Source organism: Gekko japonicus, unplaced genomic scaffold (assembly GCF_001447785.1).
Source record: "Gekko japonicus isolate JY-2015 unplaced genomic scaffold, Gekko_japonicus_V1.1 scaffold159, whole genome shotgun sequence".
Taxonomy (NCBI): domain Eukaryota; kingdom Metazoa; phylum Chordata; class Lepidosauria; order Squamata; family Gekkonidae; genus Gekko; species Gekko japonicus.
The window spans coordinates 1,207,629-1,220,818 of NW_015169177.1; the positions used below are offsets into that span (position 1 = coordinate 1,207,629).

A 13,190-nucleotide genomic window follows, 5' to 3' on the forward strand; every position below is an offset into this window, starting at 1 on the left:
AGTGTCTATGAGTAGCATCAAAGTAGATTTATAGTATTTCATTCAAAATATCTTTATTGGAACATTTGGGAAGAACTTAAGAAGTAAAAAAAAAAAAGTTGCCCTTTATGACCCTTTTTACACATTCAGTTAGAGCATTTCCTTTCATTCTGATTTCTGGGCTTTTTTTGTTTTTTTGGCTTGAAGGTTGCCCTGGCACTTTCTTTCTCCTGCTGATTGGTCTGTCCTTGTGCTTCCGGCACTGGCTCCTAGGTTGCCATGTTGGCCTAATAATGGCAAAAAAACCTGTGTGTGTTTTTCAGCGTAAAGAGATCCTCGACTGTTGAAAAATCGCATGGCTCATGGGAAAGTTCAGAAGACAGTCGCAATAAACTAATGAGGGCAGCCTCCGCATCCAAACTGATACCCAAAGGTGGCAAAAATGCAGACAAGTATGTACTTGTTCACTAGTTGGTGCAGAGAATATTTTCTTGGGTGGCTACTACCAAAACTCTCTAAAAGTGTGTTTTCATATTCTGTTCACCCTGAGCCAAAGCTCCATGATTGCTTTGCTCACATGGTGTTTCTATGTACTTTACTGCCCTATCATTTTCGTGGATAGCACAATCCTTACTGATGGGGAAGATCTATGCATATCCAAGTTTTCTGAAGGATGTAGCTGGATTGGGGGCACCATTATTGCTTGCTTTCATTACCGTACTGGATAATTTTTCTGGTTCTTTCCTCGCATACAGAACTAAGCAGTCTTTAGGACTGTACGAGAAAGCTTGTTTTTGCATCAGTTCTACAATAGTTATTTGCATGTTTGCATTACTTTAGCACTTTATATTAAGCCAGGTTGCTCTTTCAGAGATGGCAACTTGTCTATCTTTAAAGCTCTTTAACCAATCAAAACTGGGTTTTAAGTAAAAGTTCATTTTTGAAAAGCATACATTTCTAGCCATACTTTAAAAAAAAATCTAAATCACTGTTTTTTGTTGTCTGGTTTTCATTTTATTTACTGTAAGTGTCAGTACTAATATTTTCAAACCCTGAGTTTATATTAGTAATATTGTGCATTTCTCCTTCCAGACACAAAGATGTCATTGTCAGCCAAGGTAATTGAAAACACTTGTTTTTAAATAGAAGTTTGATGCTGGGCTAGACAGTTACTCTTTCTAAATGTATTTCTGAAGTACATTCAGGAGATGAATTTACTCTAGGAATTAAATTGGTTTTGTATTTAATATGATGTTTGGTGTGATTAAAATATATGGTGTCAAGTGGGCTTATTTTCACTGATTTTAGTGACAAAGGGCATCACTTTGTGAGAGGCATGTTAACTCTGCACACATAACACTCTTTATAAGGGCTTCCCCATTCATTTTTATGTAAGAAGCAGATCTGCATGCACTTTTTTTTTTTTTGGTGGATTAGGATCTTCTGCCTTATTTAAAGCATTGTCTGCAAGCTATCCTCAGAGAACATACCAGAGTTGTATCAGGGCAAATGACTGGAATCCAAAGTGTTCTGAAATCTCTTTGAGTTTTTATCAGGATTACTCATGTACAAGATTCTGCCCATCATGCATTTTATATCTTTCATAAAATACATGGTTTCTTATTTTCTGTTGAAGTGCTAGGGTTGTTTCCCATATGCATACTTACTTATTCAAAGTACTAGACTGGGCATGGAATGTTAGTCTTTGCCCAGGACAGGAAACACCTGTAAGTTGTTTTATTTCTGTCCCATAACTAGCAAAAATGTCAACCCGAGAAAAGAACAGCCAAGGTAAGGATTAAGCTATACTAGCTGGTTGCTTTCTAGTTAAAAAGCTTTTTTTGATCTTTTATTTGGCTTTTTGCTACCTCGGAACACATGGGTTCAGTCCTTTCAATTTCTGCTAAATATGTATTCTCATGTTCAACCTCAATACAAAGCTGGAACTGAGGTATGGCATCCCCCCCAAAAAAAGGTTAATGTTAATTGGTATGCATCTAATTTTCCAATTTTTTTTGAGAATGGACCTGACATGTAACTGAGTGAAATATTACTCAGACTGTTGCCTTCTAATGGTATTGTGAAATGCCAACTAAAAGATCCTCTTGTCCTCGGTATTCTGGGTTACCAATCATGTGTTGTAATGGAATAACAAAAATCAAAAGTGTTAAAAAAATAACCTCCTATTATGATACATCAAAAAAAGAGAAAAGTCCTTCTGTCAGTAAATCCTGTCTGGCTGTGGCTGCTGCTGTGTTATTGAAAGAGACAAAGAATGCCAAGTAATCACAGAACATATGTACACTTATTGTCAGCTAAAAAAATTATTGAAAATACTAGCTTTGATCTGCAAATTATTCTGAAGCATGAAGCTTGAAATTGGAGCATGTCGGCTCAAGTGCATGGCAATATATATAGTTTAGTACTTGCATTTTAAAAATGCTGTTTTTGTTGTGAATTTGTAAATCTGTGGTCTGCAAAGTACTCCACTTTAGGAAATTTCTGCTGTATTGTATGGCTTGGATTGGTATCATTCGGCTCTGCAAGCATCTTCTAATGGTGCATCCTTTTTGCTCCTGCGCTTTTCTTACAGCATTTGTCCAGATTATCTGTTGCAGCATATATGCCATCTCCTGAAGCAGTGAATGGAATTAAATGGACTTCTAGTTTCTTCCATCTCTGTGGTTCAATATTGATTTTGGTCTAGGGTTGCCAATATCTCGGAGGGCACGGAAATATTGTGTATTAATTTTCGTAAAGATTGCAACAATTAAAAGTCACATAACCTGCATGCTAGTATCTCTCTTCATTGTTACAATCTCACATCAAAGGAACAGGACGCAACTCACTGTAAACCAAAATAATTTCAAATACGCCATCACTATCTTCATAGTTGTCTGAAAAGCAGTAATTTATTCTCTAGGAGACTTGCTACCAATTAGTAACTCTCTTTAGTGAGATAAGGTATATGATACTTTCCACAGTCCATTTCTTGGGAAAAATCCTTCAAGACGACAGTAGTTTAAATCCTCTTAAGAAGGCAGTGATTTTTTCTTAATGTTTTAAAAAAATTAATTAAGGTTTTTTTCTTAATTTTTTTTTCTTAAGTAGTTTAAATCCTTTGTGAAGGATAGTTTTCTTCTAATATCTAGGAGGCGCCTGAAGATCTCCCTGAATCACTGTTTTCCCAGACTGAAGAGATCAGTTCCCCTGGAGAAAATGACTGCTTTGGAGGGTGGTCTCTATGGCATTGTACCCAGCTTAGGTCCCACCCACACACCCTCCCCCACCTCTGTCCCAAACCTCCAGGAATTTCCCATGTCAGAGCTGGTGACCCTATTTTGGTCCCATGTTACACTGTCTCTTCATTTGAACAAACAGAAAATCAAAGTGGGAATAATATGGTCTGATAAGCTGCTGATGGCGCTCTTGCTGATGGCTGCTGTGCTCTTATTCTGCTTCAAGTTTTTATTTGTAATGGTATTGCTATATTTGTTGTCTGTTAGCTGCTGCAACAGCAATATTCTTAAGCTAGTTAGTAGGCTCCGAATTCTGAAATGGTGTTCATCTACCTCCCAATTTCAAATCAAAACGAGACAATTTGTTGAGATACATTGTTGACACTTCCTGTTCTGGTGGTATCCTGAGCACACACACCCCTTTCAGTGCCATCCAGTCCTTCCAAAGGTAAATGCAAATCTATACTCCTCTCCAGTTATGAATAGTCCTTACATTACATCTCCGAATAAAAAGCATTCATTCAGAAAGGTTTAATTTCAAAAACATAATTGCACTATTGAACCTTTCTGTAACACAGAAACAGTAACAGAAGTGGGAGAGCCAGCTGGTGTAGTGATTCCGAGTGGTGGGCTCTAATCTGGAGAACCAGGTTTGATTCCCCCACATCCATATGAAGCCTGCTGGGTGACCTTGGGCCAGTCACAGTTCTTTCAGAACTCTCTCATCTCACCTAGCTCACAAGGTGCCCATTGTTCAGAGAGGAAGGGAATGTGATTGTAAGCCACTTTGAGACTTCTTAAGGTAAAGAAAAGTAGGGCATAAAAACCTACTTGTCTTCATTTTAAAAAAAAACACCCAACAATCTGAAATACATAGATGTAATTTTGAATGGAAATCTTTGGGTTTCTACGTTGCACAGATACTGCATTTGTTGGTTGTATGGATGAGCAATGAAAACCCACTGTTTGGGGTTTTTTTCTTTTTCTTTCAGGGGATTTTGTTTTTTCAGTATATTTATAAATCTCAAAGAATAACTTTTTGCCTTACATGAGAACCTGAACTTCCTGAAATTATCCTTTCTGAAAGACAACTGGAGAGGATCTCTAGTTATAACACAACTGCGTTATCATAGTGGAATGGAAATGAAGAAATCTGTTATTTCTAGTTTTTTTTGGCCTTAGCTGAGTTCAACATGCCAGAAACACTTGAAGGAACATAGTTTTCTTCACCCTTCTCTTGGTTTCTGCTCTTGCAGCAGCTATATTAGTTATATGTGCATTTAAAAAAAAATCAAAACACAGTAAATCCTTGAAACTATTTGCCCAGAACTAACATCAAGAACATGCCATGGCTTTTATAATCTGTTCTAACGGTTTAATAAATTTTCAGCCATATTTGGCTTTACATCAAGGATGTTACTATGTGCCAGCATCTATTTTAAGGATTTTTCTTTTAACTTGACTGCACGTGAAATGCAGCCTTCATGCTTCACTGCCAGGGGCAGCAGGTCTCTGCATGCTGCTTCCTTTAGCAATGACGGTGGTAATGAGATACAGGATTACCTGTTTAAGTACCTGATAGGAATCCATGCAGTTTCTAGGCCCACTCCTTCCTTAAGGCTTATTCTGTCTTAAATTTCTGTGTATGGCATTCATATTGTTATGTGCACACAGGGGATTTTTTTTTCTTCACAAACAAATAAATAGGTAGAAGCATTTTTTTCCTGACATTTTGGAATTTTTGTCACAATAGGTCTGAAAATGTAAGGTAGCTCCAACAAATGAAACCATGTTCCACATTCTTAAGTTGTTCTTCTGTAGCTCTGTTTGCTTTTAACAGCCTATAGAAAAGCAGCTGGAAAATGGCTCTGCTGGCCATCTGTATCCAAATAGATTCACATCTTGGACCAATGGTCCCTCTAAGCTATGGAGTCTTATGAGCAAAAATTATACATCTTCTTCGTGGTCTCTGTGCATCACACCTCTGGGATATAGTGCGCCTGCACCGACCTCGATCGGTTCCTCTTGAAAGCGAAAGGAATTTCGCACCCGCTCCCTAGTCACACACCAGCCCCACTGCGCATGACCGAGGGAGGGGCATGACAATCCCGCCAGTTCTCTTTGACCGCCGCACTGGTAGGATCTTCTCCGCTTAGGTCGGTAAAAATTTGGGCTTTTAGGCCTATTCCACATTTTCTTCAAAGTTTCTTCATTTTCTTCTTGTTTATTTTTTGCTTGTTAATATCCCAGAGGTGTGATGCACAGAGACCACAAAGAAGATAAACAGGTTGCTTACCTGTAACTGATGATCTTCGAGTGGTCATCTGTGCATTCACACCACTCGCCCTCCTTCCCCTCTGCTTTCGGCCCTCTCCTTTGTATTACTCTGAGACTGATGGCAGCGGTTAGAAGGAACTGGCGGGATTGTCGTGCCCCTCCCTTGGTCATGCACAGTGGGGCTGGCATGTGACTGGGGAGCGGGCACAAAAATCCCTTTCGCCTTCAAGAGGAACCAATCGAGTTCGGCGCAGGTGCACTGTATCCCAGAGGTTTGAATGCACAGATGACCACTCAAAGATCATCAGTTACAGGTAAGCAACCTGTTTTCTGTGAGCTACTGGCATTAAAGTTGTGAGTGAGCAATTTGCCTACTGCATAAATTAATTTGCTCTGGAGCCATCCTTCCTAAGACAAAAATGTGTGATCCGGAGGCTAAAAAACTGAGCTAGCTCACACTGACTCAGGTTAGAGGGAACACTGGACTGGGCACCTTACTCCCCCAAAGTGAATCTGCCAAGTAAATGGCACTGAGTTCTGTTCCACCTAGACTGGGCCTGCACTTAAGAGCTTCACAAAGGGGGCAGTCTGGGTGTCTGTTGTGGAGAGGAGAACGGAAAGGGATTGTAAGCCACTCTGAGACTCCTTTGAGTACTGAAGGGCGGGGTATAAATCCAATCATCTCCTCCTCCTCCTCTGTTTCAAAATGGAACATTGTTTTGAAAGTTGCTCTAATCAATAGTCTGCTTTTTTCCTACAAGTTTCTGAAAAAGGCAGGAAGCATATTTGAGATACATATAAATATCTCATTTCACCATATCCTTAAAAAACTTTATGCAGTTTGGGAGGGAACCAGTAAAGTTTGGTTTGATGTTCTGAAGCACAGTAATTAAGCTAATATAAATTAAAAGGGAGTTAAGCTGCTATTTCTCTTAGCCTGTATTTACAGGAATTTGACCTTGGGCAAGCATCTTCTGTTTGAAAATACTTTTGTTGATATGCTGCCATTCTCTTGTACACGTTCCAAAAGAGTTTTGCATTAATGTTCTAATTGCCTATGGGCTTGTATACCTAAGAGGAAATTTCAGTGTTGGGTTTCAAAAAGAGAAGCAATGATATGTTTTCAGTGGTAATTTTGTGTGAGTGCATTTCCAGACATTTCAATTAAAATGACTACCTAGTAAGCTCTCAAGTTTGCATAGTGTACCAGAAGCAAACAATGCTGCCATTATCTTCTGTCTTTATTTCTTTGGGATGAGGAAGCACAAGAGGTACTTGGTATGTTTGTGGATGCTATTTATAATCAAAACCTCCACAGGCATCACTTTGTAACCTCTTGTTTGTCTCCGATGACACCACCGAGCTCTCTTTGGAGCAGTGCATTACTCGCCTGCAACAGTTTAGATGTAATGTATTTTAGGAGCTAACGGCCATAATATTAGTTCAGTCCAATAACCATGGAGTATAGGTGTCCTGAGCTAGCTTGGACTTTAAAAGCATAACAATCACATTTGTATATTAAAGCTTATAAACTGTTATCCTGCAAACTGTGAGGGTTGGATCCATACATGTGTGAGGCTGTTGTGCTTTCTGTATGTCAAATTGTGTGCTGCTTTCGAAACTTCCTTTCGTTGACCATCAGCGAGCACTCATACCATACTTCAATACCTTTTGCCTTTTTATCGCCTTTGGATTTTGTGCCACAGTTATGTATGTTTGCCTTACTGAAGCACCCAAGGCAGCTAACCATCCACAATCATAAAATAGGAGCATATTCCAAAGCAGAAAATAAAACAATTTAAAATGTAATACATCCCTGGGAAACCTGCTTGTCATAATTCTGATCAGATCATTCAAAGGCTGCTCAAATAACAATGTCATATGACTATGCCAGAAGGCCTGAAAGGATGGTGCTAATTAACCGTCTTCATGTGTAGGGGGTGGGATTTCTATAACTTGGGAGCAGGTGCAGAAAAAGCCCTCCCTTGAGTAATCTTCAAAAGTGCAGGTTCCAGTAGAAGGGCACCCCCACTGACACTCCAGTTTGGGGAGGTTGATATGTCTGGATGTATTCCTTCATTTAAGTCTTTAAGATAGCCTTAGAAATTGGAAGCCAGGGTACCTGGCACCAATGTTCCCTCTAAGATGTGGAGTCTTGTGAGCAGAAATTCTACTTTGTGTGCTGGTGGCATTCAAGTGGTGAGCGAGCAATTTGGCTACTGCATGAATTAGTTTGCTCTGGAGCCATCCCTTCCTGAGCCGAGACAAAAACGTGTGAGCCGGAGGCTAAAAAGCTGTGAGCTGGCTCACACTAACTCAGCTTAGAGGGAACACTACCTGGCACTACAGTTGACAAACATCAGTCGACAATACCTAGGAAGAAATGCATGGTGGGTCCTGGTGCTGGTATTGCACTGGCAGTCCTACATCACTTCTGGTAAAAACTATAAGTGACATGGCAGACGCTCTAACATTTTGCTGAAAAGTAGTGGTTACCATACAGTTTTGGAAAATGCTAAAGTATCTGCCATGTCACTTACAGTTTTTTACCAGAAGTAAAATGTGCACCGGTGTAGCTCCAGCTTTGCATTCTTCCCCCAGCGTGCATTTCCTCCTCTTGGTGCCCGAGGCACTAGTGGGCCACAAGGTGGGATACCTGGAATCCCTACCTAAACAATACTGACTTTATGTATGAATTTCGCTGAGTCACAGCCAAGAAACTTTATCGGTTTACGTTTTTGAACAATCTTTAAAGGCTAGTTCATGTAGAATGTGTTTAGAGTAGTCTAGTCCGGATGTTAGCAAAGCCTGTACAACAGAGGTCATGTCGGTTTTCTCCAGGAACAGCCACAGCCGGTGCCCCAGTCTAGACAGATTATCCAAGTGTACCCCAGACTGTGATGTTAACCATAATGTTAACTTCAACATTAACATCATTTAACAGCCTGCATAACCCAGACGATAACGATAGCTGGTTGATTTGTCGGATGCTGCTTATGCCCGCTATCGTATATGACCCATGTAGCACTAGCACTTTGTAATGTTTTACTTGTGTAAAATTCCACGTCAGCCACCCTGAGCCTGCCACTGCGGGGAGGGTGGGGTAGAAATTAAATAAATAAATAAATAACTCTGCTCAGAACAGGTTGAGACTTATTTCTGTATCAACTTTACTACAAGCTCACAGCACTTCTATCTTTACCCGGTAATACTGCCATTTGTTTACCATCCTCTACAGACACTGTTATTATTTCTGTCAGTTCCTTTGATTTAAAAGGGTAGGAGTGCTCAGAGCTGAATGTCATAGCATATTTAATGGCACTTTGCTCCACATGAGCTCTCCTAGTAGCTTCATGTAGCCTCAGTGTCTTCCTTTCTTGGAAAGGAGATGTGGGTAAGAATACAACCTAATAGCAGTGGTACTATGAGGTTTGGCCTTTGGGATGAAAACCTAGGGTTTCCAGCTACCATTGCTCAGTTCAGGGGCCTAAAAATACAGTCTGTAGCTAGAGATGGATGAGCTCTGCCCAGCATACTTCTATATTTATTCCCCCACTTCCTTCCCTCTGGTGCATTCTGGGAATTATAATTCTGAGTCTAAAATTACCTGGCTGTTCTACTGAATGACAGGAACTGAACTTCTAACAGAAAAGATGCATGGAGTGGGAAGTAGACAAGAGTTGCTGAATGTTGAAAGTGGCTTGAGATAGCCCTGCTCTTCCCACAATGAATGCACATTTCTTTTTCCTCCACCGTTGACTCTGAACAAATGGGTTGTGCAGATTTTTGAAACAATGTAAAAAAAAAAACCCCTGCAACACTTGTTGACCAGAGGAGAAAGTGGGATGAATATTCACACACTGAACATGAATGTTCACACCCTTTCAAAACATCTTCAGCCCTTAACAAATTACTACAATTTGCCTCTGGCCTTAAACTACTCATTACTAATCAGCTTTCTCATATGTTTAGATATTTTTAGATCATTGCAATTTCCGCCAAAAGGCAGAATTAATATTGGACAACAGGTTTTTGTTGTTGTTTTTAAGTTGCCTGGCAAGTGGTTAGAAGCTACAATTATGAAACCCAGTGTTGGGAGGTACCAGTTCAGAAACATTTTATACATTTAAGAAGACTTTTTGATCTTCTCTTCCAAAAATGTTGACATGTCTGTGCTTTGGTAATTTTTTAGTAAGTAATTGAAATTGTATCAGACTGAGGATAACTTTGATATGGTTTTAAAAGCATTATTTCAGTAAGTGTAATATATACCATTAGTTATTATATTTAGTAAACCAGCACTCCTTCCTTCCTTCCTTCCTTCCTTCCTTCCTTCCTTCCTTCCTTCCTTCCTTCCTTCCTTCCTTCCTTCCTATTTCCATTATAAACTTTAAAACCCACACCAAAAAGGCATGCATGGCAAGGCAGATCTTAACTGTCAAAAAAATTCCTCTTACAAGCATTAGTGGAACATGTTGGGAATTTTCTATGAATTTTTTTTTTCTTTTTGGTTATGTTTTATTAATTTTCTATGAAATAACTGTTGCATAGAGGAGCATTTTGTAACATGCCGTGGGCATGCATGGATCCATTCATTGTTTTGTTTCAGGCTTCGTCCATGCAGCTCTATCTTAGAGAATGAGATGCAGCTTTTCAAATGTATGTTTGCAAGATGCTTTAGCCCTCACTGGTCTCCTGCCTATACTTATAGATGATGGACTGTTATGGAGATCTAAGGAGGAATATGCAGATCATAGCACTCATTGGGTGCATTCAGACGGGCATTCACAACGGTTAGGGTGCCGGTTCCAACCGGTGTACTTACGGGCATTCACACGGCGAACATCTGCCTCCCGTCTCTAACCGTTGTAAATCCCTTTACACCGTTGCACTCTGCCACTAGGTCCGAAGTGGTGGTAAACAGAGTGCAACGGTTGTAATCGGTGCACCCCAGCATCTGATCGCTCTCCTCCGTTCCCCAGCTACTTCCGTCGGAAGCCTGAGGCTTCCGGCTTTCCCCGGCCATTTTTTTAAAAAACTAAGTGATATGCGCTCAGGCGAAGCTTCGCCCTGAGCGTTTGTTTAAAAAAAAAAGCCTTACTTTAACTTCCCAGAGGAGTCCGGGACTACAGGGAGGCCAGGTTGGGCTTTAAACTTTAAAGGTAAGTGCTTACCTTTAAAGTTTAAACGTAAGGGGGGGGTTGAGCATGCGCAAAAATCGCCATTCTCTGAATGGCTGCCTATGCGCATGCTCAAACTGTCCTTTAAAAAAAAAAAGCCAACGCCCGCAGCATGTGAGCGGGCATCCACCGGAGGGATCCGCAAAATGGAGGGTAAGTCTGATCGCGTTTATGCCAGCAGAAAGGCCGCGTCTGAACGCACCCATTGTGGAGGAGATTTTTCTTGTGGTGTTAAGATAGCAGTGCTGAACTTCTGCTGTGGAAAGCTGCCTTGTGACAAAATCTGTCTTTTCCCTGACCTGGAAAATTAAGCACAGCTCACTCCTCCTATTCATATTTACTTATCCTTGATCTTGAAGGAGGCTCAAACAGGTTTTTCTTCATATTTATTGGGTTACTACTAGTGAAATTTCAGGACTTGGATGCATAGGACTATCCTCTGATAATGTAGTCTAAAGAGTTTGATGACACCAAGTGAATTGAGGGAGGGATCACATTTTTAGGATGTTCAATATGATCAAATAAAGAGGGTATATCCCATAGAATCAATTCAGATTGTGTTTTATAGGCTTACATTCGTGGAAGAATGATATCTGGTTGGTTAGAAAGGGGTCCAACACAAGTGGTTCCAAGCCAGATAGACAGTTAACCATTAATTACATGTACAAATTGTGTTCTTTCATTTTAAAAAAAGTCAAGTCTGCCACACTCTTAGTTTAAAACAGAGTTCATTCTCAATGCTTAGTTCTTTACAAAGCCCGTTATATTTCTGTTTGCAGAATGATCTCACTCTAGGACACATTTTTGTTTTGACAGAGGGAGAATACATCAAGATGTTCATGCGAGGACGACCAATCACAATGTTCCTTCCTTCAGATGTAGACAAATATTACGAAATTAAGACAGAGCTGCCTCCTGAGAAATTAAAACTGGAGTGGGTGTATCCTTATCTCAAAACTCAGCAAAAATACTTGTGCACTCTTTTTTTTTGTTCCTTCTGGTTTCCTGTTTTTCTCTTATGACAGTGAAGTTTACTTAATTTAATAATTACAAAGGAAAAATAGAGCCCTGAATCTTGGAAAGCATTTTTTTCTTCACTGGATAATAGGCTATAAATTTTCATGCATTGACCACTCATATTTTCCTTTTCCTATACAGGGTAATTTCTGCTGTGCCAAACTACAGGGTTCGGCAGTGTTCCTCTGTAGTTTGTTTCAGGGGTGTGTGTTCCCTAAACTGTTACAACAGTTGCTTTAATTTATGGATAATATTAGAGGAAATGTCCTATTCTGTCCCATCCCACCTTGGGAGAACAGCATATCAATGTGAAGAAGAGCAGTGGTTTGAAGTGTCTAATTAAGACTAAGGAAACCCAGGTTTAAATCCCCATTTTGCCATGAAGTTCACTAGATGACCATGCACCATCACTGTCTTTCACTCTGACTCATCATTTCATTGGATTGTTGTGAGGATCAAACGGTGGTGGATTGAACCATGCATGAGCATGGCCCTCCTTGGGGAAAAGTCAGAATTACAGTAAAATAAATATTCAGATTAGGACATGTAGACTATTTGAGTAAGGTTTGCAGGAAGTACTGAAATATCTCTGGTTTTACAAGGATTTACGTTATCATACTCAGCAAGCCGTGAAGAAGACCTGCTATGTGGATATTAAATGCATTTAGCAAATAAAACATGATGACATCTGTCTGGCAGCTGTTGGGAACAGAATGCTGGACAGTATAGCCTGATTCAGCAAAGCAGTTTTATTCTAAATAATGATGGTGACTGCATTCTCAGTTTAAAATCATTTTTCTTACACAAATGTATATACAACCTTTCCAGCCTATCTTGCAGACTGCCTTGAAAGTTATGATCAGCCAGTGAACCGTGTTCATTGTGAACTTATCAGCTGGTTAGAAAAAAAATAGCAGCAAAATATATAAAACTTTCTAGCTCTTGGAACCAATTCCTGTTTTCTTTGTTTAATACAAAACAATATAATGTACATATGGTAAGATTAAAGAGAATTGGATTCCAGTTACATATCTTGTTAGCATCTGCTTGTTTGTTATGCTGTTCATTGGATACCATATGGATTTTTTTTAAAGCTTCCTCCAACATTGCTTTAAAATAAACTGTAATACTGAAGTAAAATCCCTATATCTTCCTTAGTCTAATCTGGTGCATTCATAGCATTGCCTAATAGCTGACTTCCGGCGCGTTGATGGCAGGCACGCTCCTCCAAAGCTCCAGAGAGAGCGGCCCATGACCCGGCAGCAGAGAGGGGGTGTGGCTGGTATTGGACCCCCCCCGGAGCCTCTGTAGAGGGCTCTCAGGCTGGGGCTCCGGGGGTAGTTCTCCCCCAAGGCCGAGGCCAAAGGATTGAGGCTCCCCCCTGCCCTTATAGGTCCCTGCTGCCATGGAACCATTTTGGGCATGAGACGAGCATACCGGACCAGCGAACAACCGGCGAAAATAAAAAGACTTTCTCTTACCTGATGAAGCAGAGTGT

At 40.2% G+C, this 13,190-nt stretch overlaps 1 protein-coding gene across 1 annotated transcript in view; it reads left to right on the forward strand.

Annotated features, from left to right (window-relative positions):
• Positions 1–13,190, forward strand: part of EML4 (echinoderm microtubule associated protein like 4) — a 197,411-nt gene that overhangs the window by 153,992 nt on the left and 30,229 nt on the right. Inside the window, exons 5-8 of the mRNA XM_015416014.1 lie at positions 303–431; positions 1,072–1,097; positions 1,738–1,770; positions 11,492–11,615. Coding sequence (XP_015271500.1) covers positions 303–431; positions 1,072–1,097; positions 1,738–1,770; positions 11,492–11,615 — 312 coding nt within the window. The remainder of the gene's footprint in view (positions 1–302; positions 432–1,071; positions 1,098–1,737; positions 1,771–11,491; positions 11,616–13,190) is intronic.